Source organism: Neofelis nebulosa, chromosome 5 (genome assembly GCF_028018385.1).
Source record: "Neofelis nebulosa isolate mNeoNeb1 chromosome 5, mNeoNeb1.pri, whole genome shotgun sequence".
In the NCBI taxonomy this organism is placed as follows: domain Eukaryota; kingdom Metazoa; phylum Chordata; class Mammalia; order Carnivora; family Felidae; genus Neofelis; species Neofelis nebulosa.
In genome coordinates, this window is record NC_080786.1 from 62,955,281 (window position 1) to 62,983,090 (window position 27,810).

General features: G+C 38.4%; 1 protein-coding gene and 2 long non-coding RNA genes across 6 annotated transcripts in view; 2 read left to right on the top strand and 1 right to left on the bottom strand.

Moving 5' to 3' along the window:
* On the top strand, positions 1-21,675 carry LOC131512149 (uncharacterized). The gene is made up of 2 exons (XR_009261995.1): positions 1-1,142; positions 20,679-21,675. It is a non-coding gene; the product is annotated as an uncharacterized LOC131512149 (long non-coding RNA).
* Positions 8,257-27,810, bottom strand: part of LRRC34 (leucine rich repeat containing 34) — a 21,580-nt gene continuing 2,026 nt past the window's right edge. For 2 of the 4 annotated variants that reach the window (XM_058730455.1, XM_058730457.1), the window contains 11 exons: positions 24,749-24,869; positions 23,667-23,785; positions 23,502-23,566; positions 22,388-22,471; positions 19,335-19,463; positions 17,509-17,604; positions 14,350-14,504; positions 13,808-13,963; positions 12,700-12,826; positions 10,925-11,222; positions 8,257-10,677 (listed from right to left, as the gene is read on the bottom strand). In XM_058730455.1, coding sequence (XP_058586438.1) covers positions 11,019-11,222; positions 12,700-12,826; positions 13,808-13,963; positions 14,350-14,504; positions 17,509-17,604; positions 19,335-19,463; positions 22,388-22,471; positions 23,502-23,566; positions 23,667-23,785; positions 24,749-24,869 — 1,256 coding nt within the window. In that variant the 3' untranslated portion in view covers positions 8,257-10,677; positions 10,925-11,018. The remainder of the gene's footprint in view (positions 10,678-10,924; positions 11,223-12,699; positions 12,827-13,807; positions 13,964-14,349; positions 14,505-17,508; positions 17,605-19,334; positions 19,464-22,387; positions 22,472-23,501; positions 23,567-23,666; positions 23,786-24,748; positions 24,870-27,810) is intronic. The other 2 variants (XM_058730456.1, XM_058730458.1) reach the window with 2 other exon arrangements.
* Positions 10,548-12,896, top strand: LOC131512148 (uncharacterized). Its single transcript, XR_009261994.1, has 2 exons — positions 10,548-10,677; positions 10,925-12,896. It is a non-coding gene; the product is annotated as an uncharacterized LOC131512148 (long non-coding RNA).

Sequence of the window (27,810 nt, forward strand, 5' to 3'; positions counted from 1 at the left end):
TGCTGATTTAGCATCTCTAGTTTAATGAACGTAACTCTCTGGATAGACATTCAGGTATATGAGGTTTGTCATATTAATTGTTGCTCAAGTCTGAATTTATTGGATCTCTAATTGCTGGGAGCAATTTCCTCACTAGCTTAATGTTTTACAGATGTAATGACAGTTGTTTAAAATGTTCCTAAGTTTTCCCATAGCTTAGTTTTATTGCATCCACTGAATTCTGCAGTTTTTCAAATTTGATTAAAAAACAAAAAATTTTATTCACTTTCTATTGCATTTTTAACAATACAAAAACATTTGATTTTTCTGAGATATACAGCTTTTTATTTTTATTTTTATTTATTTTTAATTTTTTTTAACATTTATTTATTATTGAGAGATAAGATAGAGCATGAGCAGGGGAGGGGTAGAGAGAGGGGAGACACAGAATCCGAAGCAGGCTCCAGGCTCTGAGCTGTCAGCACATAGCCCAACTTGGGTCTCAAACTCACTAACTGTGAGATCATGACCTGAGCTGAAGTCAGTGGCCTAACCAACTGAGCCACCCAGGCACCCCGAGATATATAGCCTTTTAGATACAGATATTTAGTTCTAGATTATTCAGCATGTAATAATGTTAAAAGAACTCTATAAAAGAACAACCAGTCTTTATATCCGCATAGCAGAGATCTTAAAATGGAAATAAAATAAGATTGGAACACGAAGAGAAGAGAATGTTGCCAAGTAAGGTTTGATAAAACCTATTAAGTAAAGTCAATAACTAGTAAAATCAGTTTAAGCGTCAGGATACATAATGTCATTTATAGAATTCTGTAATCTATACAGTATAGTTTTGTTCCGTTGTAAACATTTGCAGATCTTTAAGTGATTTTTGCATCAATGGAAGGTCATGTTATTTCTAAAATTCCATTACCAGATTGTGGTAGTTTTCTATGATACAACATATAAATAATATTTATCTAAAAAAAAAAAACCTTGAAATCCATTTCACACGTTGTTATTAACATGAACTGTTATGTATTTTTCAACCAATTCCAGATGTTTTAAGATTTTATTTTTCAGCGCAGACTCAGCCTGATAGCAACCATCTGTCCTGTCCTGGATGATTCAAATTCATCTCTGAAAGCATGAGAATGGATTTGGTAAGGCATTTAGGTCTTTTCTGGCTCAATGACTCCGTAACATTAAGTGAAAATAATGCCTCATACAGTTTATTCAGATGTTCTTCCCTTTACATAACCACCATCATCCTCTGTACGCACCCTCCTGCCTCCCCCCAGGGAGTATAGGAACGCGGTATTAGGTGTTAAATAGAAGGAAAGACCTATAAAACTTCAAAAATCATTAAATACTGAGTAGGGGGTATTCATCTTATTTGTTTAAAGGAATGGACTTCGGTGGGAGTTTTTTATTGCTAATTTTTAAAAATAAATACAGCTATGATTTGAGGAATTAACAATACTTTAAGTGAAGGCCAATACTCTTGACGTCTGTAAAGCTGACCACCACCTTGATTTCACATCCTTGCTGTCAACATTTAGAGATAGGTGGTATTTTCTTTTAGACTGCAGAACCTCAGCTCAATTTAAAGTAACCTTTGAAAACTGTCCATGTCTTTTCACACTTTGCTTGACAAGTAAATCATTCAGATGAAGCAGCCTCTTCTTGGTATGTGTGAATAAATTTGTGTATGTAGGTCAAAGCATCATAGCGTCAGTTGCCTCATCATAGGAATCTTTTTTTTAACGTTTATTTATTTTGAAAGAGAGCGTGTACAAGTGTGCATGACCCAGGGAGGGGCAGAGAGAGGGAGAATCCCTTTTTCTTTCTTTTTTTTTTTTTTTATTTATTTGTTTAATTTACATCCAAGTTAGCATATAGTACAACAATGATTTCAGGAGTAGATTCCTTAATGCCCCTTGCCCATTTAGCCCATCCCACCTCCCACAACCCCTCCAGTAACCCTCTCTTTATATTTAAGAGCCTCTTATGTTTTTCTATAAAACAGCACCTGTTTTTATATTCTTTTTGCTTCCCTTCCCTTATGTTCATCTGTTTAGTATCTAAAATTCCTCATATGAGTGAAGTCATATGATATTTGTCTTTCTCTAATTTCACTTAGCTCACCAGCTCCATCCACGTAGTTGCAAATGGCAAGATTTCATTCTTTTTGATTGCCTAGTAATACTCCGTGTGTGTGTGTGTGTGTGTGTGTGTGTGTGTGTGTGTGTGTGTGTGTATACACATACATATACATACATACATACACATATATACACCACATCTTCTTTATCCAGTCATCCGGTGACAGACATTTGGGCTCTTTCCATACTTTGACTATTGTTGATAGAGCTGCTATAAACATGGGGGCACATGTGTCCCTTTGAAACAGCACACCTATATCCCTTGGATAAATGCCTAGTAGTGCAATTGCTAGGTCATAGGGTAGTTCTATTTTTAGTTTTTTGAGGAACCTCCATACTGTTTTCCAGAGTGGCTGCAACCAGCTTGCATTGCCACCAACAATGCAAAAGAGATCCTCTTTCTCCGCATCCTCACCAACATCTGTTGTTGCTTAAGTTCTTAATGTTAGCCATTCTGACAGGTGTGAGGTGATATCTCATTGTGGTTTTGATATTTCCCTGATGATGAGTGATGTTGAGCATTCTTTCATGTGTCGGCCATCTGGTTTTCTTCTTTGGAGTGTCTATTCATGTATTTTGCCCATTTCTTCACTGGATTCTTTGTTTTTTGGGTGTTAAGTTTGATAAGTTCTTTATAGATTTTGGATACTAACCCTTTATCTGATGTGTCATTTGCAAATATCTTCTCCCATTCCGTTGGTTGCCTTTTAGTTTTGCTAATTGTTTCCTTTGCTGTGCACAGCTTTTTATTTTAATGAGGTCCCAATAGTTCATTTTTGCTTTTGTTTCTCTTGCCTCTGGAGACATGTCAGGTCTCCAGAAGTTGCTGCGGCTGAGGTCAAAGAGGTTTTTGCCCGCTTTCCCCTCTAAGATTTTGATGGCTTCCTGTCTTACATGGCCTTTCGTCCATTTTGAGTTTATTTTTGTGTATGGTGTAAGAAAGTGGTCCAGGTTCATTTTTCTGCACGTCGCTGTCAAGTTTTCCCAGCACCATTTTCTGAAGAGACTTCCTTTATTTCATTGGATATTCTTTCCTGCTTTGTCAAAGATTATTTGGCCATCCATTTGTGGGTCCATTTCTGGGTTCTTTATTCTGTTTCATTGACCTGAGTGTCTGTTTTTGTGCCAGTACCATATTGTCTTGATGATTACAGCTTTGTAATACGTCTTGAAGTCCGGGAACATGATGCCTCCAGCTTTGGTTTTCTTTTTCTTTAAATTTTTTTTTTTTTTAACGTTTATTTATTTTTGAGACAGAGAGAGACAGAGCATGAACAGGGGAGGGGCAGAGACAGAGGGAGACACAGAATCTGAAACAGGCTCCAGGCTCTGAGCTGTCAGCACAGAGCCCGACGCGGGGCTCGAACTCACGGACCGTGAGATCATGACCTGAGCTGAAGTCGGACGCTTAACCGACCAAGCCACCTAGGCGCCCCTGGTTTTCTTTTTCAAGATTGGTTTGGCTATTTGGGGTCTTTTCTGGTTCCATAAAAATTTTAGGATTGTTTGTTCTGGCTCTGTGAAGAATGCTGGTGTTATTTTGATAGGGATTGTATTGGATATGTAGATCGGGTAGTATTGACATTTTAACAGTGTTCTTCCTATCCAGGAGCATGGAATATTTTTCCATTTTATTGTGTCTTCTTTAATTTCATACATAAGCTTTCTACAGTTTTCAGTGTATAGATTTTTTACCTCTTTGGTTAGGTTTATTCCTAGGTATTTTATGGGTTTTGGTGCAGTTGTAAAGGGATTGATTCCTTGATTTCTTTCTGTTCTTTTTTATTGGTGTATAGAAATGCAACCGATTTCTATGCATTGATTTTATATCCCGCGACTTTGCTGAATTCATGTATCAGTTCTAGCAGTTTTTTGAAATCTTTTGGGTTCCCCATATAGAATATCGTGTCATCTGTGAAGAGTGAAAGTTTGACTTTCTCCTGGCTGATTTGGATCTCTTTTATTCTTTTGTGTTGTCTGATTGCTGAGGCTAAGATTTCCAATACTATGTTGAATAGCAGTGGCGAGTGTGGACATCCCTGTCTTCTTCCTGACCTTAGGAGGAAGGTGCTCAGTATTTCCCCATTGACGATGATATTAGCAGTGGGTCTTTCATATATGGCTTTTATGATCTTCAGGTGTGATCCTTCTACCCCTACTTTCTTGAGGGTTTTTATCAAAAAGGATGCTGTATTTTGTCAGATGCTTTCTCTGCATCTATTGAGAGGATCATGTGGTTCTTGTCCTTTGTTTCATTGACGTGATGAATCACATGGATTGTTTTGCTGATATTGAACCACCCTGCATCCCAAGTATAAATCCCACTTGGTCGTGGTGAATAATTCTTTTAATTATTGTTGGATCCGGTTGGCCACTATCTTGCTGAGGATTTTTGCATCCATGTTCATCAGGGAGAGAGGAAGAATCCTAAGCAGTCTCCGCACCTGAGCCACTCAGGCACCCCATCCTTATAGGAATCTTAATTTGAAAACAAGATTGGCCATAGACAACAGTAATTATTTGCAATCAAATCATTAAAATGTTACTGGCATCTTCTGGTGCCTGGGTGGCTCAGTAGGTTAAACATCTGACTCTTGATTTCAGCTCTTGTCATGATCTCATGGTCCTGAGATTGAGCCCCCGTGGGTCTCTGAGCTGGGCATGGAGCCTGCTTAAGATTCTCTCTCTCCCTCTGCCCTTCCCAACTCGTGCATGTTCTGTCTCTCAAAAAATACTTTAAAAATTCTTAAATAAAATGTTGGAGCACCTGGGTGGCTCCGTTAAGCATCCTACTCTTGATTTCAGCTCAGGTCATGATCTCCCAGTCGTGAGATCAAGCCCCATGTCAGACATGCACTGAGTGTGGAGTCTGGGATTCTCTCTCTGTCTCTTTCTGTCTCTTGCTCTCTCTCTCTCTGTCTCTCTCTCTCTCTGCCTCTCCCCCGCTTGTGCTCTCTCTCTCCCTCTCTCCAATACATAAACATTTTTAATTTTTTTTAACATTTAGTTATTATTGAGAGACAGAGCATGAGCATGGGAAGGGTAGATAGAGGGGGAGATACAGATTCTGAAGCAGACTGCAGGCTCTGAGCTGTTAGCACAGACCCCAGTGCAGGTCTTGAACTCACAAACTGCGATCATGACCTGAGCCAAAGTTGGACGCTTAACCGACTGAGCCACCCAGGCGCCCCATCAAATACATAAACATTTTTTAAAAATAAAAATAACAGTTCTTTAAAAAATGTTACTGGCATCTTCTAAAAAAGAACGATCTTAAAAATTTCACTGGCATCACTGACTTGTTTGGAAAGCATCCACTTATATGTATTTGTAACGTGTATGTTCATAATATATTTGCTTATATTTGTGAGATTCTGTCAATACCCATAATACCTAAATAAGATACATAAAATACTTTTTCAACTTCTGAACCTCCTGAAATTCCCTGACAGCCTGCCACCTGAACCCGTTTTACAACCTCATGACAACTTTCAGTTAGGATACCTAATAATGACATCTTCTTTTTTATGCTATTTTTACTACTTAATGATATTTTCTTTTTAAAAACAAATTTAATTCCTTAATTTTTTTTTTTTCCACATGGTTAAAATTTTAGTCTCTATTCCTTTTTTCCCCCGGTCCTTTTTTTTTCTTTTCTTTTTTTTTTTTAATGTATAGGTGACATTAGTTTCAGGGGTACAACATAGTGATTCAACAATTATATACAAAATGTTCACTATGGTAAGCTTAGTTACCATCTGTTACTATACAGTGTTATTATAATATTACTATGTTCTCTATGCTGTACTTTTCATTCTCATGACTTAAATATTTATTTTGAGAGAGATCAGGGGAAGGGCAGAAGGAGAGAGAGAATCCCAAGTAGGCTCCACGCTGTCAGCACGGAGCCCAGTGCGGGGTTCAAACCCACAAAATGTGAGATTTTGACCTGAGCTGAAACCAAGAGTCAGTCGTTTAATCAACGGAGCCACTCAGGTTCCCCTGACTTATTTATTAAGTTTGGAAGTTTGTACCTCGTTAATCCCTTTATTTTGTCCTTTCATCTCCCTCCCCTCCAACAACCACTGGTTTGTTGTCTGTGAGTCTGTTTTTGTTCTTGTTTCTTTGTTCATTTGTTTTTGACTGCACATATAAGTGAAAGCATAGGTTATTTGTCTTTCTCTGTCTGACTTACCTCACTTAGCATACATAACCTTTAGGTCCACTGATGTTGCCAGTGGCAAGATTTCATTCTTTTGGTTGAGTAATATTCCATTGTATATATGTACACTGCATCCTTATCCATTCGCCGATCAGTGGACACCTAAGTTGCTTCCATATCTTGGGTACTATAAGTAAAGCTGCTATAAACATAGGGGTGCATATCTTTTCAAATTCGTGGTTTTGGGGTTTTTTTGGTAAATACCTAGAAATGGAAATACTAGATCATATGGTAGTTGTATTTTTAGTTTTTTTTTGAGGAATCTCCATACTCCTTTTCATAGTGGCAGTACCAGTTTACATTCCCACCAGTTCATAAAGGTTCCCTTTTCTCCAAACTTATCTCGGCTTTTTTTTGGTACTAGCCATTCTGACATATGTGAGGTGATGTAATTGTGGTTTTGATTTTCATTTCCCTGATAACTAATGATGTTGAGCATTTTTTCATGTGTCTGTTGGCCATCTTATGTGTCTTCTTTGAAAAAAATGTCCATTCAGGTCCTCTGCACCTGAATAATAATTGGATTATTTGGGGGTTTTGGTGTTGAATTGTAGTTCTTCATGTATTTTGGATATTAACTTTTTATCATATATGCAACTAGCAAGTATCTTCTCCCATTTGGCAGGTTGCTTTTTTGTTTTGTTGATGCTTTCCCTCACTGTGCATAAGCTTTTTAAGTTTGATGTAGTCCTAGCTGTTTATTTTTGCTTTTGTTTCCCTTGCTTGGGAGATATATCCAGGAAAACGCTAAGGTTCATGTCCAAGAAATTCCAGCCTATGTTTTCTTTTAGGAGTTTTGTGGTTTCAGGTCTCTTATGTTTAGGTTTTTAATCCATTTTGAGTTTAATTTTGTCTATGATAAGGAAGTGGTCCTGTTCTCCCAGCATCATTTATTGAAGAGACTGTCTTTTCTCCATTATGTACTCTGGTCTCTTTTGTCATGGAATAATTAACCATATAAGCATGGGTCTTTTTCTGAGTTCTCAATTCTGTTCTGTTGATCTATGTATCAGTTTTTGTGCCTGTACCGTACTGTTTGGTTATTACAGCTTTGTAGTATAGTTTGAAATCTTAGATTGTGATATCTCCAGCTTTGTTCTTTCTCAAGATTGCTTTGGCTATTCAGGGTCTTATGAGGTTCCATACAAATTTTAAGATTTTTTGTTCTAGTTCTGTGAAACATGTTATTGGTATTATTTTAGGGATTGCATTGTATGGACATTTTAACAATATCAAGTCTTCCAATCCATGAGCATGGAATATCTTTCCATTTGTTTATATCATCCTCAGTTTCTTTCATCAATGTCTTTTTTTTAACCTTTTTAAAAAAATATATTTATTTTGAGAGAGAGAGAGCAAGTGAGCAGGGGAAGGGCAGAGACAGAGGGAAGGAGAGGATCCCAAGCAGGTTCCACTCTGTCAGTGCAGAGCCTGACATGGGGCTCCAACTCTTGAACTGTGAGATCATGACCTGAGCCAAAATCAAGAGTCAGACACTTACCTGACTGAGCCACCTAGGCACTCCACCTTTATTATTTTTTAAAAATAAGCTCTATACCCAATGTGGGACTTGAAATCATGACCCTAAGATCAAGAGTCACATGCTCTTGATCTTGAGCCAGCCAGGTGTCCCTCATCAATACCTTACAGTTTTCAGAGTACAAGCTCTTCACCTTCTTGGTTAAATTTATTCGTAAGTATTTTATTCTTTTCTTTCTTTGAAGTTTATTTTTATTTATTGTGAGAGAAAGATAGCAATCGGGGGAAGGGCAGAGAGGGAGAGGGAGACACATCATAGAGCCTGATGGAGGGTTCAAATTCACAAACCAAGAAATCATGACCTGAGCCAAAATCAAGAGTTGAACACTTAACTGAGCCACCCAGGTGCCCCTTAAGTATCTACACTGAATGTGGGGCTTAAATTCACAACCCTGAGATCAAGAGTCATATGCTCTTCCAACTGAGCCAGCCACCCTGGTATTTTATTCTTCTGATGCAATTTTTATTACCACTTCCATGTTTTATGTATATATCATATTCTGCCTCTTTTTGTGTATCCCTTGACTAATTTTTATAGCTATAAGTGATTGATCTACTAACTTAACTATATATTTGCTTGTACTGTGAAATTTTCTCCTCTCAGTTTTCTTCTGGTTGTGGCCTTCTCTTTCTGTTTATAGAATTTCCATTAACATTTCTTGTAAAGCTAGTTTAGTAGTGATGAACTCTAACTTTTGTCTGGGATACTGTCTCTACTTCAATTCTGAGTGATAATTTTGCTGAATAGAGTAGTCTTGGTTACAGGGGGTTTTGTTGTTTTGTTTTGTTTTTTTCTTTCAGCACTTTATGCCACTCCCTTTTGGCCTGTAGAGTTTCTGCTGAAAATGAGCTGATAGCCTTATGGGGTTTCCCATGTATGTAAGTTTGCTTTTCTATTGCTTTTAGGATTCGCTTTTTAATTTTTGTCATTCTAATTATATGTCTTGATGTGTATTATATACATATAATTATACATAATTATGTGTTGCCATTTTAATTATATGTCCTTGGGTTCCCTGTAAGGCTCTCTTTGCTTTTTGCACCTGGATGTCCATTTCCTTCCCCAGGTTAAGGTAGTTTTCAGTTGTTATTTCTTCAAATATGTTTTCTGTCCCCCTTCTCTCGTCTCCTTCTGGAACCCCCTATAATGCAAATGTTCATACACTTGATCACAGAGAGGTCCCTTAACTTATTCTCATGTATTACTTTTTCTTTTTGCTGTTCAGCTTGGGTGTTTTCCATTATCCTATCTTCCAGATCACTGATCAGATCTGTATCCTCTAATCCACTGATTTCCTGTAGCCCATTTTTTTATTTTAGTTATTCTCTATCTCTGACTAGTTTTTAAATTTTATATCTCTGTGTTGAAGTTCTCCCTGAGTTCATCCATTCTTCTCTCAAGTCTGGTATCTTTATGGCCATTACCTTGAACTCCTTATCAGGCGTATTGCTTACCTGTTTCATTAGCTCTTTTGTGGTTTTGCCTTCTTTCATTTGAGACCTATTCCTGTCTCCTCATCTTGTCTGTTTCTGTGAATTAATTAGGTCAGCTCCTTCTCTTAGGTCTAGAAAGTAGTGTCCTTGTGTAGAAAGGGTCCTATGGTTCCCTGTAGCACAGTCCTCCCTGGTCACCAGAACCTGTTGTGGTTGATATGTGACTAATGCCGGCATGCCGGTTGGTGATGCTAGCCCTCTACCCAGCTGACTACAGTGATTATCCTCTAGTGTTGAGGATACACTGGTGGGCAGCGCTTATCCCCTGCATGGCTAATAAGCCCTGCTTCAGCCTCTACAGCGTGTGGACAGCCTGTCTGCAGTGATCTGCTTTGCTTGCTGTGGGCTTACTGGTGGGTCGGGCTTGCTTCCTGTGTGGCTGGCTCTGAGACCTGGTTGTAGCAGCTGTGGGTTTGCTGGTAGGCAGGGCTAGCCTGTAGCCCAGCTGTCTATAGTGAGCCTCTGTGACTGCTGCAGACACATCGACGGGTAGGGCTTTCTCAAACCTCTATAGCTAGCTGAGAAGGGCAGCTACAGCAACTGCAGGCGCACTGGTGTGTGGGGTTAGCTCCCTCCTCTCCAGAGCAAGAGTTGCTTTGGAGGGGTGCCTGCTGGCATGGGCAGTTTGGAGAGGGCAGGGCGCACACCATGCTAGGAAGGTAGGTTGAGAATGTCAGAACTGGCTTCCATAAGTGTTCGGCTGGGAGGGCGCAGGAAAACTGGCAGCCACCAGCACTTTCCTTCCTGGAGAAAGCCACTAGATTTCCTGTAGATTCCTGCCCCTCCTGTATACATCCTCAAATGAGGCAACAAATCTCCCTCACATATACCCCAGGCACTTTTCAAACTGCTTTTTAGTTATTTAGTGTATTGGTTTTTAGAGGGTGGAGCCTTGGTTTCCTATAGCCCTCCAGCTCTCCTGGAGTTAAGCCCCACTGATGTTCAAAACCAGACAGTATGGAGACTGGTCTTCCCAGTGCAAGTCCCCAGGGCCACTGGTGTCCAGTGTGGGGTCGCTTCTCCTTGCCTGTGATGTCCTTCCCCTTGGTGGCTAGTCACTCCAGGGGTTTAGCTGTGGAAGATCTGTTCTGCCAGGCTTCAGGTTGTTTGCAGAGTGGAGCAGTTGCCTTGATATGTCCGTGGGATGAGGTGAATTCGGGGTTCTCCTGCTCCACCATCTTTGCTTTCCTGTAAAATTTCTTCTAAAAAATTATATTACTCAGTTTTTCCACAATGGACAGTTAAACAAAGTTTAATATATCTTTTACACATTTCAACGTTGTGTTTTTTTTTTTTTTTTTTTTTTTTTTTTTATTTTTTTTGGGACAGAGAGAGACAGAGCATGAACGGGGGAGGGGCAGAGAGAGAGGGAGACACAGAATCAGAAACAGGCTCCAGGCTCCGAGCCATCAGCCCAGAGCCTGACGCGGGGCTCGAACTCACGGACCGCGAGATCGTGACCTGGCTGAAGTCGGACGCTTAACCGACTGCGCCACCCAGGCGCCCCTCTTTTACACATTTCAAGAAGTAGCTTGTTCTAATTTATGAATGAAAACTGTAGTAGGCCATAAAATATTAACATAAGGCAAATATGTGAAAATTATTTCAGAGCTTGTTTTTCATAGATCTGGACCTACTGGTACAAGAATAGAACCTGCATTAGATGACTGACTGCAAACTTCTCCGTAAGTTGGCCTCCAGTAATAATGCTTTTTAAGGCCATTGGAGACTTCTGCGAGATACACATGTCCATCCACCACAAATGGCTCCACATCTGTATTGTCTGGTTTTAGACGGCCTGTTTGAATTAAGTCTGAATATGCCTGTGATTTTTAAGAAAAGAACAAACTATCATTAATAAAATAGGTTGTTCATTTATTGTAATTAAATTTCTATATTCAAATTAGCTGTACTGATTTTCAGTTTAAAATATTTTGAGTAAATTACTGAATTTTATTACTTTCCACATATAGATTTTTGTTCACTTAATTTCACAATGAAATTAGAATCTTGCAAAATTTATTTCTAAGCTTTAAGGTATTTTTTTGTCATTTTATGACTTCCAGAGTTAACAATTCTCACTGTTACTGATTTTATGGGCCAAAAGGTCCCATGGTTAAAATTCCTACAGGGGATCTTAAATGAGGGACATAAGGAGTTGTATATGCCCTTGAAAATTTGATGGCCAGGGACCCATTTCTCAGAAAAATAATCAGATTTTGGCATCCAACTCTCTGGAGTTCATAAACTCCCTGAAGCTCATTTATAGTCTGAGGCTAAGAGACCATTTCCATATTATTAGATGGTGGCCTGACTGGTAGCCCCATTCTTTTTTCATTGTAGAATTTTCTTTGTTTACCTCATGGATCATTGGTATGTATGTAAGATCACACAAACATGTTAAGCTGGCTTGTGAGTAAGATTGTGTACAGAGATAGGCAGAAATGTAGACAGTAAAAGAAAACTTCAGTTGCTTTCTGCTTTATTCCAAGCTCACCTTAGTTTCTAGTGTGTAGAATATGTTTTTCTAAAATCAAGATTTAAATAGTATGTTTTATTACTCGTTTTGGTGGTAGTTTTGGATAGCCTTTTTGCAAATTGAGATTTTTAGCATCTTCTTTCCAAATCAAAATTATTTGTTACTATGGTTTTTGTTTTGAAAGTAGTATCAAGGGCTGTATTTGCATAAGCAGCAGTTAAAAGTACTGTAGGTCTCCAAAACCATGTCTTGGTTTAATTATTGGGCAGCAGATTAGAGATTGTGCTGCATCAAATTTAGAATAAATCAACAATTGTGATTTTTAAAATGTTTTAACTTTGGAGGAGTTGGGACTGTGTCATTCATTGATCTTTATACTAATATGTAGTATTTGAGATATTTTGCTATTTCAACCACAGAACTTTCCAGTCATTTTTAGGGTTTATTTTTAAATGTATCAGAACTGCAGTGTCTTACTATATTTTGTAGTCATTCTTTTAATATTTATTTTTGAGAGAGAGAGAGAGAGAGAGAGACCAAGCAAGTGAGCAGGGGAAGGAGAGAGAGAGAGGGAGAGAGAAAATCCCAAGCAGGCTCAACTCTGGCAGTGCAGAGCCTGACCCAGGGCTCCAACTCAGCAAACATGAGATCATGACCTGAGCTGAAATCAAGAGTCAGACGCTTAACCCACTGAGCCACCCAGGTGCCCCAATATGTTATAATCATTTCTAAGGCCACCTGTAAATGTCTGATGTTATAGAGAAGACCCCAGAAAAAGCCTTCAGTGAAGAAGAAAGAAAAAAAAAAAACCCAAAACATACCACACATGTAGCTTCATCAAATTTGTTTCCCCAAATGTAGACATTAGAGAGTATGGGGTTTGTTTTCATGGACTGTGAAAGTGCAACAAGTCCTTCTCCCTTTATGTTGTTGTTGACTACTGACAACCTAGGGAGAAACAAGAGGTAATAACCCTGGAAACCAGTAAATACTTTCACAAAGAAGATGCATAAGTTAGCCAACAACATTTATTACATTTCTTTCTAAGTTTGTTATTTTAAGAGAGGGGGAGATAGAGGATCCAAAGTAGGCTCTGCACTTACAGCAGAGAGCTCGATGCAGGGCTCGAACTCACGAAGCCTGACATCATGACCTGAGCCGAAGTTGGTCACTTAACCCACTGAGCCACCCAGGCACCCTTGTTGAATTTTATGCTGTAAAATCTTGGCATTATTCTTCAGCGTCTGATGTAATCCTAAAATCCAAGAAACTTAGTTCTCTAATTGGGTGCTTCATGTACCTAGTAGAGCTACCTACATTTTAGAAATCAGTAGGCTGTTTTATATCATTCAGTAAATGTTTGGGGTGGATTACAAATACGCCCTTCAGGATTAAGTCATCCAAGTAGTATTTTCTTTGATTATTTTTTAAGTCTTGGTCATATTGAATGATTGTGATTTTTCTATAGAAGTCAGGGTAAATACTATAGGCAGTAAGAATTCTCTCAGTCTTAAATCAATCATAAGTAGAATCAATATAATTTTTAATATTACTTTTGGAGGTGCCTGGGTGGCTCAGTCGGTTAAGTGGCTGACTTCGGCTCAGATCATGATCTCATGGTTCGTGAGTTTGAGCCCCACGTCAGACTCTGTGCTAACAGCTCAGAGCCTGGAGCCTGCTTCAGATTTGTGTCTCCCTCTCCCTCTGCCCCCTCCCCTGCTCACACTCTGTGTGTGTGTCTCTCTCTCTCAAAAATAAACATTAAAAAAAAAATAGACACTACTTTTGAAAAAGAAATTGAAATGTTTAATATGTCAGTTTAGAAACTATTTTTATATTTCATCATGCATCTTGAGTTAAAGGGCTTGAGGTTAGTGTTTTAAAGGTTTAAATTTTTGTTATTTTGATTAAATATAAAGCGATACTAACGCTTTAAGACTCCTATTGTGTGAAGCAAGAGTTTCACTGAGATACTTTGCTCCTACATCTTCTATTCTGTTAAAAGAAAGATCTATTACTTCCAGAGTAGTATTGCTTTTCAGTACGTCAGCCAAACACACCATTCCATCACGAGTTATTTTATTGCTGGGAAAGGAAAAATACGTGTTACATTTGAAAATATGAAGTATTCTTCTTTTATTCATAGAGATTAACAGGCCTCAGAATTGTTATATAGAACAGTACTTTCTCATTCACTAAAAGATTTTAATCACTCAATTTCCCAAAAAGTTAATGAAAATTTGCTATAAAATGTTACTTTCATTCTGGATTACTCATGATTAAATTGCTCATTCACATTGTAGGAGATACAATATCAGTACAAGCTAAATACTAAGACTTAGGATAAAAAGTTGACAACAATGGTTGCATTTTCTGATCTTTGGAATTAGTATCTAACAGCGTATCCTGTGTACTGTAAATGTTTACATAGATTATTTCCAGGACTTCTGGATTAATGTATTATCACTTACCAGCTCACATCAAGGTAGCGTAGGCTTCTATTCAGATACAGTGCATCGCATAATTGTTTTATTCCACAGTTTTTCATATTATGCTTACACATGTGTAGTGCAACAAGGCAGTGATTTTCTTTCAACATGTGGCCTAGATGAACTGTGGACTCTTCCTAAAAATAGGTAAAATCTTTTTCTAAAATACAATTTTGAAATTGTACCTGTTTATTCCAAACATATGCTAAGTTACTTAAAGTAGCTTTAAAAAAAATATCAAGACTATTAGTCTGTAATTTTCATTTGTTTTGGCTTGGCTTTTAAGAAAAATCATTTTTGCCACAAATGATACCTTATTTTAAAAATAGTAGGGGGGCGCCTGGGTGGCGCAGTCGGTTAAGCGTCCGACTTCAGCCAGGTCACGATCTCGCGGTCCGTGAGTTCGAGCCCCGCGTCAGGCTCTGGGCTGATGGCTCGGAGCCTGGAGCCTGTTTCCGATTCTGTGTCTCCCTCTCTCTCTGCCCCTCCCCCGTTCATGCTATGTCTCTCTCTGTCCCAAAAATAAATAAAAAAAAAAAAAAAAAAAAAAAAAAAAAAAACGTTGAAAAAAAAAATAGTAGGCACTTGCAAGGTACAGTGACTAAGTGATGTAAAGTAAAAGAGGCTGGTTTTAAAAAGGCATAATCCTAAACAATCATTCCAGGTGGAAAAAAAAAAAATTGGTCCCATGACGTATTGAGCATATTAAGCCCCCTTATTGTTGTCCTCTCAGTCTCTAAATTTTTTCTTACACCCTCCATATGTTCTTGAACTTTTCTCTTGATTCCTATTCTTCATAGTCTTTAGATAAAATACACATTTCCCAATGTTGATTCTATTTAAAAACACTCATTAATCCTGTGATATCTAGTTCTTCCCTTTTATAATCATCCCAAATTTCTAAATATGTTTTACTCTAGTCACTGGAAGACTTATTTTTAATTCCAAAATCTAGCTGCTTCCAGGCAAAAGGTAAATAGCCTCAATGAGGATTTGAATACCAAGCACTTTAAATTTTTAAGAGTCAGAGTCTTGAAATGAATGGGTCAGAGTATTTTATGGTAAGAAGTTCTCTTGCTTGATTGCTGTATTTATAAGAAGTTTTACAGTCACTGGAAATGCTGAATACAAACATGGATAACTATGCTCAAATTACGTACTTCTACATAATACTCTGAGAAAAACCTACTTTGAGAAAAACTTTAAAAGTTAAGACCACGTGGCAATAGCAGATAGTACATGAGTTTTATAATAAAAGTATATGAGCTTTATAATAAAACTGTCCAGGGGTGCCTGGGTGGCTCAGTCGATAAAGCGTCTGACTCTTGATTTCAGCTCAGGTCACGATCTTATGGTTCATGAGTTCAAGCCCCACAACGGGCTCTCTGCATACAGTGCAGAGCCCGCTTGGGATCTCTCTCTCCCTCTCTCTCTACCCCTTCCCTGTTTGCGTGCGCTCTCTTGCTCTCAAAATACCCTTAAAACTGTCCAGATACTTGCATTATACTAACTGTATGACTTTGAGCAAATTATTTCATCTAGCTGAGTCTCCGTTTCCTTTCCTGTAAAACAGATAAAATTCTACTTCCTTCACAGAATTAAATTAACAAAAAAGTACGTGGCCCCAAATAAGTGTTCTATAGAACACTGCAAAGCATTTATTATTATTCAGTGTTCTGTAATCCTGTATCTTATTTAAATTATTGCTGACACTGAAATAGATACACCCAAAGGAAGCTATAGGTTAGGATCTTAACAAATGCAAACTGATCACTTATGGGGCCAAATACTGCTCTGCATGGTGCCTGAAACAGAGGACATGATACATATTTGTGTTTTATGCTTTGCATTTTTTTTAGGTCAAGAAATTCGGTCGAGTGACCACCCTTATTAAGGGACGGAACTAGAACCAGAAATAGTAAAGAGTTTTTAGGTCAATTCGCTGAGTTTGACAATTTGCCTAAGATGATGCCTGGCATCAGTATCTTTCCAAGCTCCCCAGATAAATGGAATTCATTAAATGGAACAGGTTTGCAGGCTTATGTTTGGGAACAGCACAGTATGAGGAAGCACATGAGGATTCTACTCCACAGCCACTGAAGAAACTAGTGCTCACAGGGAGAGAGAGGGTAGTGGCTGCCTTAGGAATAGAAAGCAGGCTAGAGTTTACCTGACTGGCTAAACTCTCAGCACCAGGCTGAGAGCAAGGGCTTGGACCTGAGAAAGGCCTTTGGGCTTTTCATAATTCTCAGATTTGGGAATGACGACAACACTCAACACACAAGAGAAATCGTGCTTCTGATGTGATTTCATATAGTTTAACACACTTATTTCTTTGAGGCTTTAATCCAGAAAATTTTGATTTAGCCTTCAAATGTCTCAATCTGAGAACCTTCTCTGCCACTTCTAAAAGAATGTTAAAGGAATAAGGAGAAGCCTTGACAGCAGGTACCATGTTTTCCCTCATCTTGTCTCCAGTAGGTAGCTTACCTATAGGATCAAGTCCAGACTTCCCAGGCTGCTATTCACTCACATTCTGCCATTATTACTCATAATTTCAAAAGTGGTTTAGTCATACCAATATAACAAACAACAAAACAATTTACACTGAGCTTTTATAATCCAGCCTTTAAAACTTGAATCATTTGGGGGCACCTGGGTGGCTCAGTAGGTTAAGCATCTGACTTCAGCTTAGGTCATGATCTCACGGTTTGTGGGTGAGATCACACATGGGGCTCTGCACTGACAGCTCAGAGCCTGGAACCTGCTTTGGATTGTGTGTCTGCCTCTCTCCCCGCCTCTCTCCCTGCCCCTCCCCCACTTGTTCTCTCTCTCTCAAAAATAAACATTAAAAAATTTAAAAAAAAATAAAACTTTAATCATTTGTTTTTGTCTACTTTGCCTCTCTACAGGTTTACTCACTGTTAATCTGAGTTTACAAGAAAAAAAAAAAAAAACATGTTTACTGCCTAAATAAGCAACATCTAAAATCATGACTCAATTTTTCTTCAAGTAAGCTTTTGTTTGTAAATGCAGTTAATTCTAAAAATATGCATTCATGAACCTTGACATAACCTTCAATAAATAGTACCTTCATTTTATTCACATATAATATTAGCTGTCATCACTTTGAATACATACCTGTTCACCATACAGTATAGGTCGGTTTAGGTTTATTCCCTTAATTGTTTGGTTTTGAGTTAGGACTGTAGCAAATGCTATCACACTTTGCATTCCCTAAAAACAATAAATTCATTAAGGAAACTGACAACATATTTAACATCCCTATTTCAAAATCAGTAACCTGGATTCAGTTAAATAAATTGTATTTTGAATTGTAAACCTTGCGTGGTCAAATTCAGAAATGAACGATCACTGTGTTCTTTTCTCCCTGGCCTAAAATCTGTAACATGATGGGGAGTTCTGAAAGTTTCACAGTCCATTTCCTAGGATGTTTACCTCCAGGTTTGCTCTTAAGTCCTCAAGGTACTGTGTGTTGCAGACAGACCTCAGATACATAGATACACACGTGGGTCCCAGCTAGCACTCTGCACTACTGAGAACATAGTGTAGAATACTGTGCAAGTGTTATGCATACTTGAACCCTCAGTGTGTGTGAGTGGTGGCAAAGATTTACTAATCCATTTTTCACAGCTTCCACAGGCCTCCCTCTTTAGCTTATTGGAAGGGCTAATTCTTCCCCATTTCTGTGATGGATACCACCAACCACACCCAGGTGTTACACCAGAAAACCTGGGCTTCCTTGCACTCCGCCACTCCACTCACCCTCCCATCCAATTAATAAGTAAGTCTTAAGAGATTCTGTCTCCAAAAGATGTCTCAAATTAGCCCATCTGGGTGCCACCACCCCAACCCCAGTCCTTATCGTCACCTGGATTACTGTAGTAACTTCCTAAATGGTCTGTGAGCTTCCTCTGTCGCTCTCTAATTCCCCAACAGAGAAACCAGAGATCTTTTTAAAGGACCAATCAGATAACGTCACTTCTCAAAGCCTTTCCATGACACATATTTATAACAATCCCCTCTTCCCCTGATGTATGACCCGCAACCCATACAACATTGCTGGATCTGGCCTCTGCAAACCTCCGCCTTCATTTTGAGATGCTCTTAACTCCCTCATCCACTCTGGCTTTTGAGTTCTTAAAACCTGCGGAGTCAGTATTTCATTACTAATGTACCTCTCATTTTTGCTATATTTGGGTGTCAGTTTTATTATTTACTTAATAGATTTCCATTAAATAATTCACTTTTTCCATCTTATTTTAAAACTGTCACTACTATAAATGGAAAACCTTAAAATAAGTAAATTCCTCAAAATAAGCATCTGTAAACATGAGTATTAAAATCGCCTCAGTCTGTATTAGTAATGCCACCCATACAACACTTGGGGCAGCACTATCTTAGAGTCTGTATGTGTTGGACCCCTGCCTTGAATGTTCTGCCATGGATGCTTTCCAAGGCAGTTTTCCTCATCCTTCATGACCAAGTGTTACCTCCTCAGATATTAGAAACTACCCTATCCTGAAGATTACCTCCTACTTGGCAATCTTTGTAGCACTTTTCTCTTTATTGATGTTTTCCCAACTGGAATATAAGCTTTCTAATGAAGTAGCATTTTTTAAATAAGAAACAACAATAACAGAAAACACCACAATCTTTTTCTCAAAAGATCCCATATAGGTTAAGAAGGGTTATAGATGGAAGCTTAGGAAGAATTTTATTCTAAGTATTCCTCTATAATAAATACAATCTGATTTTATTAATAGCACTATTATGCCTAATAGTATTAAAAAAAAAAACAAAAAACCTTTTTCTCTGATATTAGGGGAAAGCTTAATCATTCCTAAGATGGTCATTTAGCTGGTCTCTTTGACAATTACCTATCCTGGTTTCCAGGGAGAATGACGCAGTACCTAGGCGATATTTCTTATAACCATTTTACTCACCAGATCACAGTCACCCAGATCTAATTTTTCTAAGGATGAATTAATTTGCAGCATTGCAGCAAAAAACATTCCACCTTTATTTTCAATCTTGTTTCCAGTCATTCTTAGGTATTTCAGAGTTGTATTCTTCTGAAAAGGAAAAGAACCAAAACTTCGTTAAATTTTAGTCCACAGAATTCTTGTTTGATTACATGAGTTAGGAGACTATATTACTATTTGTAGACTCATCAGTTTTTCATGAAGACAGAAGAGGATACACTCCTTAAAGGTACCATTCAGCTACTCATAAAAATCTAGCTTAAGTTTTTAGTGGAGAGAATGCCCAGGAAACAGATGCCCAAAAATGCCCAGTAAATGAAGCAGATTTTAATAAATTTTCCTTTCACTGGGAAATCTATAAGTTTGTTTTCTAACAAAATTATGCCACTTTTTTTTTTTGAGGTGAAATTCACATAACCCAAAGTTAACCATTTTAAAGTGTACAATTCACTGGCTTTTAATAAATTCACAGTGTTATACGACCATCACATAGCTAGTTCCAAAGTATTTTTATTACCTCCTCAAAAGGAGACACTACTCATTCCATATTCTCCCTGTATCACTTCTAAAGGAATATAATTTCTCAAACATTTGCAAAGTTTAACTCCTCTCATTCCACTCTTTGGATAATTCTTTCACAAATAAAACTACAGACATTTCAATATGCTGATGAGTAAATATCAGAAGACATGTAAGTGCAAATAGTTATCTTTAAAGTTAATCCAAACCCCTTAAGAGCAGGAAGAAGGCAAGGAGGTCTGCTGTTAACACTTCTATTTAATATTGTACTGGAGATTCTAGACCAAGCAATTAGGCAAGGAAAAGAAACAAAAAAGGCATCCAGATTGGAAAAGAAGTAAAACCATCTCTGCATATAATGTGATCTTATTTATGGAAAATCCAAAGGAATCCACCAAAAAAGCTGTTAGAACTAGTGAGTTCAGTGAGACTGCAGGGCAAAAGACCAATTGTGTGTGTGTGTGTGTGTGTGTGTGTGTGTGTGTGTGTGTGTATTTTTTTAATCGTATTTCTACACACTAGCAATGAACAACCCAAAACTGAAATTAAGGTTATCCCATTTACAATAGCATCAAAAAGAATAAAACGTTAGGAATAAATTTAGCAAAAGCAAGACTTGTACATTAAAAACAAAGCACTGTTGAAGGAAATGAAAAACCTAAATAAATGGAAACCCTTCCCATGTTCATGGATCAGAAGACTTAATACTGTTAAGATGGCAATACTCCCCAAACTGATCTAAAGACTGAAAGCAATTCCTCTCAAAAATCATTGTTTTTCTTGCAGAACTTGATAAACTGATCTTAAATTTCGTACGGAAATGCAAGGGACCAGCACATCTTGAAATAGAAAGGACCCATGCTTCTTGACTTCAGAACTGGCTACAAACTACAGTAATCAAGATAGTGTGGGACTGGCATAAGGATCAAAATACAGGTTAATAGAATGAAGAATAGAGAAATAAGCCATTTATAATCGATCGAGAAAATTAATGGGGAAGAACAGTCTTAAATAGTATTGGGACAACTGGATATCCACATGCAGAAGAATGAGGTTAGACTCCCACCTCACATCATATACAAAAATTGACTCAAGATAGATCAAATAACTAAATGAAAGAGCTAAAACAAAACTGTTAGAAGAATACGCAAGTGTAAATCTTCATGACTTCGAGTTAAGCAAAGCCTTCTTAGATATAACAACAAAAGCACAAACAACAAAAGAAAAAATAAATCGAACTTTATCAAAATTAAATAATTTTGTGCTTCAAAGGACAGACACCATTAAGGAAGTGAAAAGGCAACCTAAACTACAGAATGAGAGAAAACATTTGCAATTCATGTATCTGATAAGGGACTTACATCCAGAACATGTAAAGAACTCTCACAGTTTAAAAAGACAACTAAAACCATTTAAAAATGGGCACCGAATAGACGTTTCTCCAAAGAATGGCACATGCAAAGATGCTCAACATCATTATTTATGAGGGAAATGCGAATCAAAACCACAAAACCTCTTCATATCCACCAGGATGGCTAAAATCAAGACCGTAACAAGTGCTGGTGAGGATGTAGAGAAATTAAAACACTCCACATTGCTGGTGGAATCGTAAAAAGGGACAGCCACTTTGGAAAACAGTTTGGCAGTTTCTCAAGATGTTGAACACCATTACCAAATGATCTAGCAGTTTCACTCCTAGGTATATACCCAAGAAAATGGAAAACCTATGCACACCAAAATGTGCAAATATTCACATTATTATATATAATTCACATTATTATAGCATTATTATAGACAAAAAGTGGAAACCCAAATGTCCTTTAACTGATAGATGAACAAAATAGGATATATCCAAACCATGGAATATTATTGGGCAATAAGAAGGAATGAAGTGTGTTACAATATGGATGAACACTCACTGGGGAGTGAAAGAAGCATGGAGAAGGGTTGCTAATGGCTTTGCAGCATCTTTGGGGGATGAGTTCTAAAAATAGGCAGTGATGGTTGCACAATTCTGAATATACAAAGACCCACAGAGCTGAACACCTTAAAGGTAAATTTTTATGGAAAAAATAAATTTTTATGTATGTGAATTATACCTCAGTAGAGCTGTTTATTTTTAGGGGTACCTGGGTGGCTCAGTCAGTTAAGTGTCTGATTCTTGGTTTTGGCTCAGGTCATGATCTCACGGTTCATGGGTTTGATCCCCACACCGGGCTCTATGCTGGCAATGTGGAGCCTGCTTGGGATTCTCTCTCTTTCCCTTTCTCTTTGTCCCTCCCCTGCTCGCTCACTCTCTCAAAATAAATAGTCATTTTTTTTAAACTGAGTTCAAAAGTGCTTGTAATATTACATTTTAATACATCGAAGTGCAATAAAAGTACACATTTGCATAATAATGTAAGTTCACAGTGATATTTTATTATGTTGATTACAAGCTATCAGAAGTTAAAATTCCCAAAGAAAATGTTGGTTTAAGGTATTTAAATGCTTACATGTAGTGCTTTAGCAATCAATTCTCCACCTTCGGGCCCAATATCATTAAACATAAGATTTAAATAAATGAGTTTATGTTGTTTCTATAATAAGGAGAGAAAAGAAACTATTATTAGGAATGCAATTATTAGGAAACAAATCAATCTAGGAGCTGCTTTATTTAAATAAAAGTATTCACCTCCAAAGAAAATCTTTGCAACATAGAAAATCTGTAAGTCCAGCACAAGAAACTACCATTAAGGGCCGGGGGAGGGGGTGGAGATTACCATTCTCATTTAAACATAACTGCAATATAAATGAAAGAAAAAGACCACATTCCTTTTTGATCAATGACTCAAAGTACGAATGTGCTTACAAAGTGTGAGTGTACAAGTTTGCAAAAGAGGACTCAGGAGCTCTAGGTATCAGTAGTCTACTGATAAATATACAGGTGGGTTTTCAGTGTATTTCAAGTGTTATAAATATAGTACAAGGTCAGGACCTGGACATTTTGCAAAACTATCACTTTGTGGGTGTGCCACGAGACTAGGTGGTTTCACTGTAAACAGAACATTTTGATGACTTTTGCAGCATTTTTGTAATTGTTGAGAATAAATTATTTAGTTTATATTCTTTTTTAATCTTCACTCTGTCCTTACGTTGTGTGCTATCTCATGGATAGGAGAATTTTAAAATCACTTTTAAGCTCATTGGAAACATGTTTAGCAGTTGAGATTGGGACAAGAACTTAAAAAGTGAATTCAAGAGAGGTAGTGAGTAAGTGATATATGCTGCCTTAAACATTTTAACTGAAAAAACAGACACACATATTTGCCAATCGTCTGAGGTTGGAACAAGGGCCTTTTCTTAAAGTACACCTATCTGATTGGTGGACCACACGTTTTTTGTTTTGTTTTGTTTTGTTTGTTTTTTTGATCATGCTGTATTTCTTAAATAAAATACAACCATAATGCAGCACTTCAGCCTGGGCAGTTCCAAAGTGAAGTCTGTAATAAAGGGTTAACTTAGTAGGCTTAGGGTATTCAAACTCTGCACATTCCAAAGAAAGGACTGGTTCTTAACTGACTCCTGGGAAAAAACAAAAAGAACTAAGAACATGTTGCAGTAAAATACCTGAAGCAGTCTTGCAGCATAGTATGCACCAACATCACTCATAAGGTTATATCTAACATCCAAACCTGGAGAACACGGATGAATAGAGGCAGATATTCCTTATAATGAATAATTAAAATCAGGAAAATGAAAGCAAGAGGCAATGATTCTTAAGGAAGCATATACCATTAATATATGGATTCTTCTTTAAAATTCTGGAAAGAATCCAAAAATCTTCACCTGTTATTCTTTCTACTGGCATTAAGCGACTGTTACCAGGAATGTTTAATGTGATTCCTTCCAATCTGTTAAAATACAAAAAAGAAACCCAGTAAAGAAATAAAAGCACTTTTTTCCTCATGTGTAAATAGTAACGTCATGAATAGCATTTACTGAAACCAAGTATGTGTCACAATATAGATTTACACCAAGTAACTTAAGAGGGCTGAATATTCTACAGATTTTACAGACACTTTTATATTATAGAATTTTTCTCACACTCAAAACAATGTATCTCCACCTGACAGATAATGACATCAAAGACTTCAACGATTTTCATAAATAAATCCAGCCCACAGGAGTTCAGCACAAATCTGGAGCCGAGAGCCACTGGTCTCGTGTTCGTCCCCATATACTCCACTACCTCCGGGACTAACACTGTCCATCATCTACCTCTCTGAATCAAAAAGTACGTCCATTTTATGGGGCGCCTGGGTGACTCAGTTGGTTAAGCGTCCGACTTCAGCTCAGGTCACGATCTCACGGTCCGTGAGTTCGAACCCCGCGTCAGGCTCTGGGCTGATGGCTCAGAGCCTGGAGCCTGCTTCCGATTCTGTGTCTCCCTCTCTCTCTGCCCCTCCCCCGTTCATGCTCTGTCTCTCTCTGTCTCAAAAATAAATAAATGTTAAAAAAAAAAAAATTGGGGCGCCTGGGTGGCGCAGTTGGTTAAGCGTCCGACTTCAGCCAGGTCACGATCTCGCGGTCCGTGAGTTCGAGCCCCGCGTCAGGCTCTGGGCTGATGGCTCGGAGCCTGGAGCCTGTTTCCGATTCTGTGTCTCCCTCTCTCTGCCCCTCCCCCGTTCATGCTCTGTCTCTCTCTGTCCCAAAAATAAATTAAAAAAAAAAAAAAAATTTTTTTTTTAAAAAGTACGTCCATTTTAAAAAGGATTTGCAAGTGGCTTTAAACAAATCACTCAGTATTCCAGGATTTTCACACAGATGATTATCAGTGAATATTACTTATGTAATCAAGTATTTGTCTTCCTTACCCCTTTTCAATTTCTTCATCCACTTCCTGGAGTAGATGCCATACAAAGGAATTAATTTTCCTGGACTTTTCCATACATAGATTATAATAATCTTCCTGGAGACTGCCAATAATTTCTGGAACTTTTGAAAAAGTAGGGCATTACTCTTCACAATGTGAATTATACCGGGACCTTTCCCTTTCCCTCTACACCCTCCCCACTGCCCCCTGCAAAAAAAAAAAAAAAAAAATTACACTTCTTCCAAAGATACGAATGTGTATGTGGATAGAGTCAGGGGTAAGGAAGAAAAGGAGATGGGATTAAGAGCAAGAGGGGGAAAATAGAAGGAATCGAGGCGAATGAAAATGCCATTCGAACAAGAGCCATAGAAGCCCCCACTGAGGGTAGGCAGACACTAACTGGGAAGCGACACAAAGGGAGAACTACAGGCCTGGTAGCTGAGGAAAAGGATATTCATAAAAAAATTAAGTATTTTGTCCAAAACCATACAGCTAATGAGGGCAGAGTAGAAAAACTGACTCCAAAGCCTCTTTCCACTCTGCCACCTTAGGTTAGGATGACTCACACTTTCTTATCATGACTTCAGATAAAGACAATTCTATCAGAGAATCTAAACTTTAAAAAGATCTGAAAAATCACCACATCCCATAGGCTTCTTGGATACCCTCTATACCATGCAGGTTGATGCATCTTTGAATATAGCTGTCAGTTCCTCCTTACACTAAGTGGAGGCCTGGCTCATAGCAGCTCTTCACCTACCCTAGCCTTCCATTTCCTCTATTTTTTTTTTTTTTAAGTTTATTTATTTTGAGAGAGAAGGAACCAGTGGGGAGGGGCAGAAGCGTGGGGACAGAGGATCCAAAGCAGGCTCTGTGCTGACAGCAGCGAGCCTGATGTGGGACTCGAACCCATAAACTGTGGGATCATGACCTGAGCCCAATTTCGACACTTGAGCCACCCAGACACCCCCTTTTCCTCTTTCTAAAGATTGATTTTGCTCTGTTCAGCCTTTAACAAAGAAGACTGAAACAAAGCAGGAGTTGAACTCTCTCCTTTGTTACACCTGCTGCTTTCCTTAAAGGTCTTAGTTTTTCATATTAATTTAAAAGGATCTTTTGCCAGACCCACGCCTTCCAGGGCGGAAGCTATGCTGTCACTCTCCTTAGAAGCACATGCCACTATCTTGGTTTTTGTCCTATCTTTTGTGTAAGTCTCTTGGAAAAAAAAAAAATCTGTGCTCAGAGATCTCACGACTCAACCAACCTAGTGTCTTCAGAGCCAGCCTCTGAGTCTCTGCATCTCAACAGATGTTCTTTGCTGAGATTTTTGCTGAGTAGATTTCTACATTATATGAACCCAAGAGTTTACTAAACAAATTTGCAAAACAAGATTTAAGATGAGGAACGTTGTATTAAAAAGGAAAGCAGTAAACTTTTCTTAACAGTTTTTAAGAATAAGCTTCAAAGGGTCACTTGGGTGGCCCAGTCGGTTGAGCGTCCGACTTCGGCTCAGGTCACGATCTCATGGTCTGTGAGTTCGAGCCCCCGCGTCAGGCTGTGTGCTGACAGCTCAGAGCCTGGAGCCTGCTTCGGATTCTGTGCCCTCTCTCTCTGCTCCTCCCCCGTTCATGCTCTGTCTCTGTCTCAAAAATAAATAAAAACATTAAAAAAAAAAAAAAAGAATAAGCTTTAAAGGGGCACTTGGGTGGCTCAGTTGGTTGAGCGTCCGACTTCGGCTCAGGTCACGATCTCATGGTTTGTGAGTTCGAGTCCCGCGTTGGGCTCTGTGCTGACAGCTCGGTATTGTCTCCCTCTCTCTCTGCCCCTAACCCACTCACATTCTGTCTCTGTCTCTCCCAAAAATAAATAAACATTAAAAAAAAATTAAATAATAAGCTTTAACAAAAATTAACCCACTTATTCCAGACAACTTGGAAATTTCAGTATAAAAAAAAAATAAACATTTATCAGCAATCCCACTGCCAAAGAACCATTATAACTGAGGCCTGTGGGTATTTCCTCCCAAATGTTTTTCTCACATATGTACTTATTAGCATTTTTAAACAAAATTGGAATATTTCAGTACAGTTCCAGATTTTTTTTTTTTTTCAACGTTTTTTATTTATTTTTGGGACAGAGAGAGACAGAGCATGAACGGGGGAGGGGCAGAGAGAGAGGGAGACACAGAATCGGAAACAGGCTCCAGGCTCCGAGCCATCGGCCCAGAGCCTGACGCGGGGCTCGAACTCACGGACCGCGAGATCGTGACCTGGCTGAAGTCGGACGCTTAACCGACTGCGCCACCCAGGCGCCCCCAGTTCCAGATCTTTTAACATTATGTTGTGAGTTTTCCCATGTCATTCTCTGAAAATTTTTTATGTCAACAGAATTTCCTCTCTTGTGTGTGGAGGTACCTAAGAAACCCTTCACTTATTTTAGGAAGTTTTCATGTATTTAAACAACATTTTAGCACAATATCTCCCAAATTGTGCTCTTTAGAATACTAATCTATGAAATGATCAAAGATACTCTGGGGCACCTGGGTGGTACAGTCAGTTGGGCATCTGACTTTGGCTTAGGTCATGATCTCACGGTTCTTGAGTTCAAGCCCCACATCAGGCTCACTGCTGTCGGTGCAGAGCCCGCTTGGATCCTCTATCCCCCTCTCCCTGTACCCCTACCCCGCACGCTCTCTTTCAAAAATAAATATTTTTTAAAAAAGATGTTCTAAGTAGAATAGATCTTATTGTCAGATAAGCTTGGGAAGCGCTGCAGTAAACAAAGATAAACAGACCCCTATCTGTATAACACTTCTCTGGACATTAAAAACACTCAAGAGCGTAAAGAGTCTTTAAATTATTGAGCCTGGAGAGAAGGGAGAATAAAAATACTCCATCTCCCAGACTTATGTGACCAGGGTTCACATGGAATTCAATCTACAAAATGCTACTTTAGCATTCTCGACAGGAAACAAAGCAAACAGATCTCAAATACATTTACTTGTTGGAGCTGGACTCCCACTGGGCTTGTTTCCTCCCTTCTACTACCTTTCTTGTTTTGTTT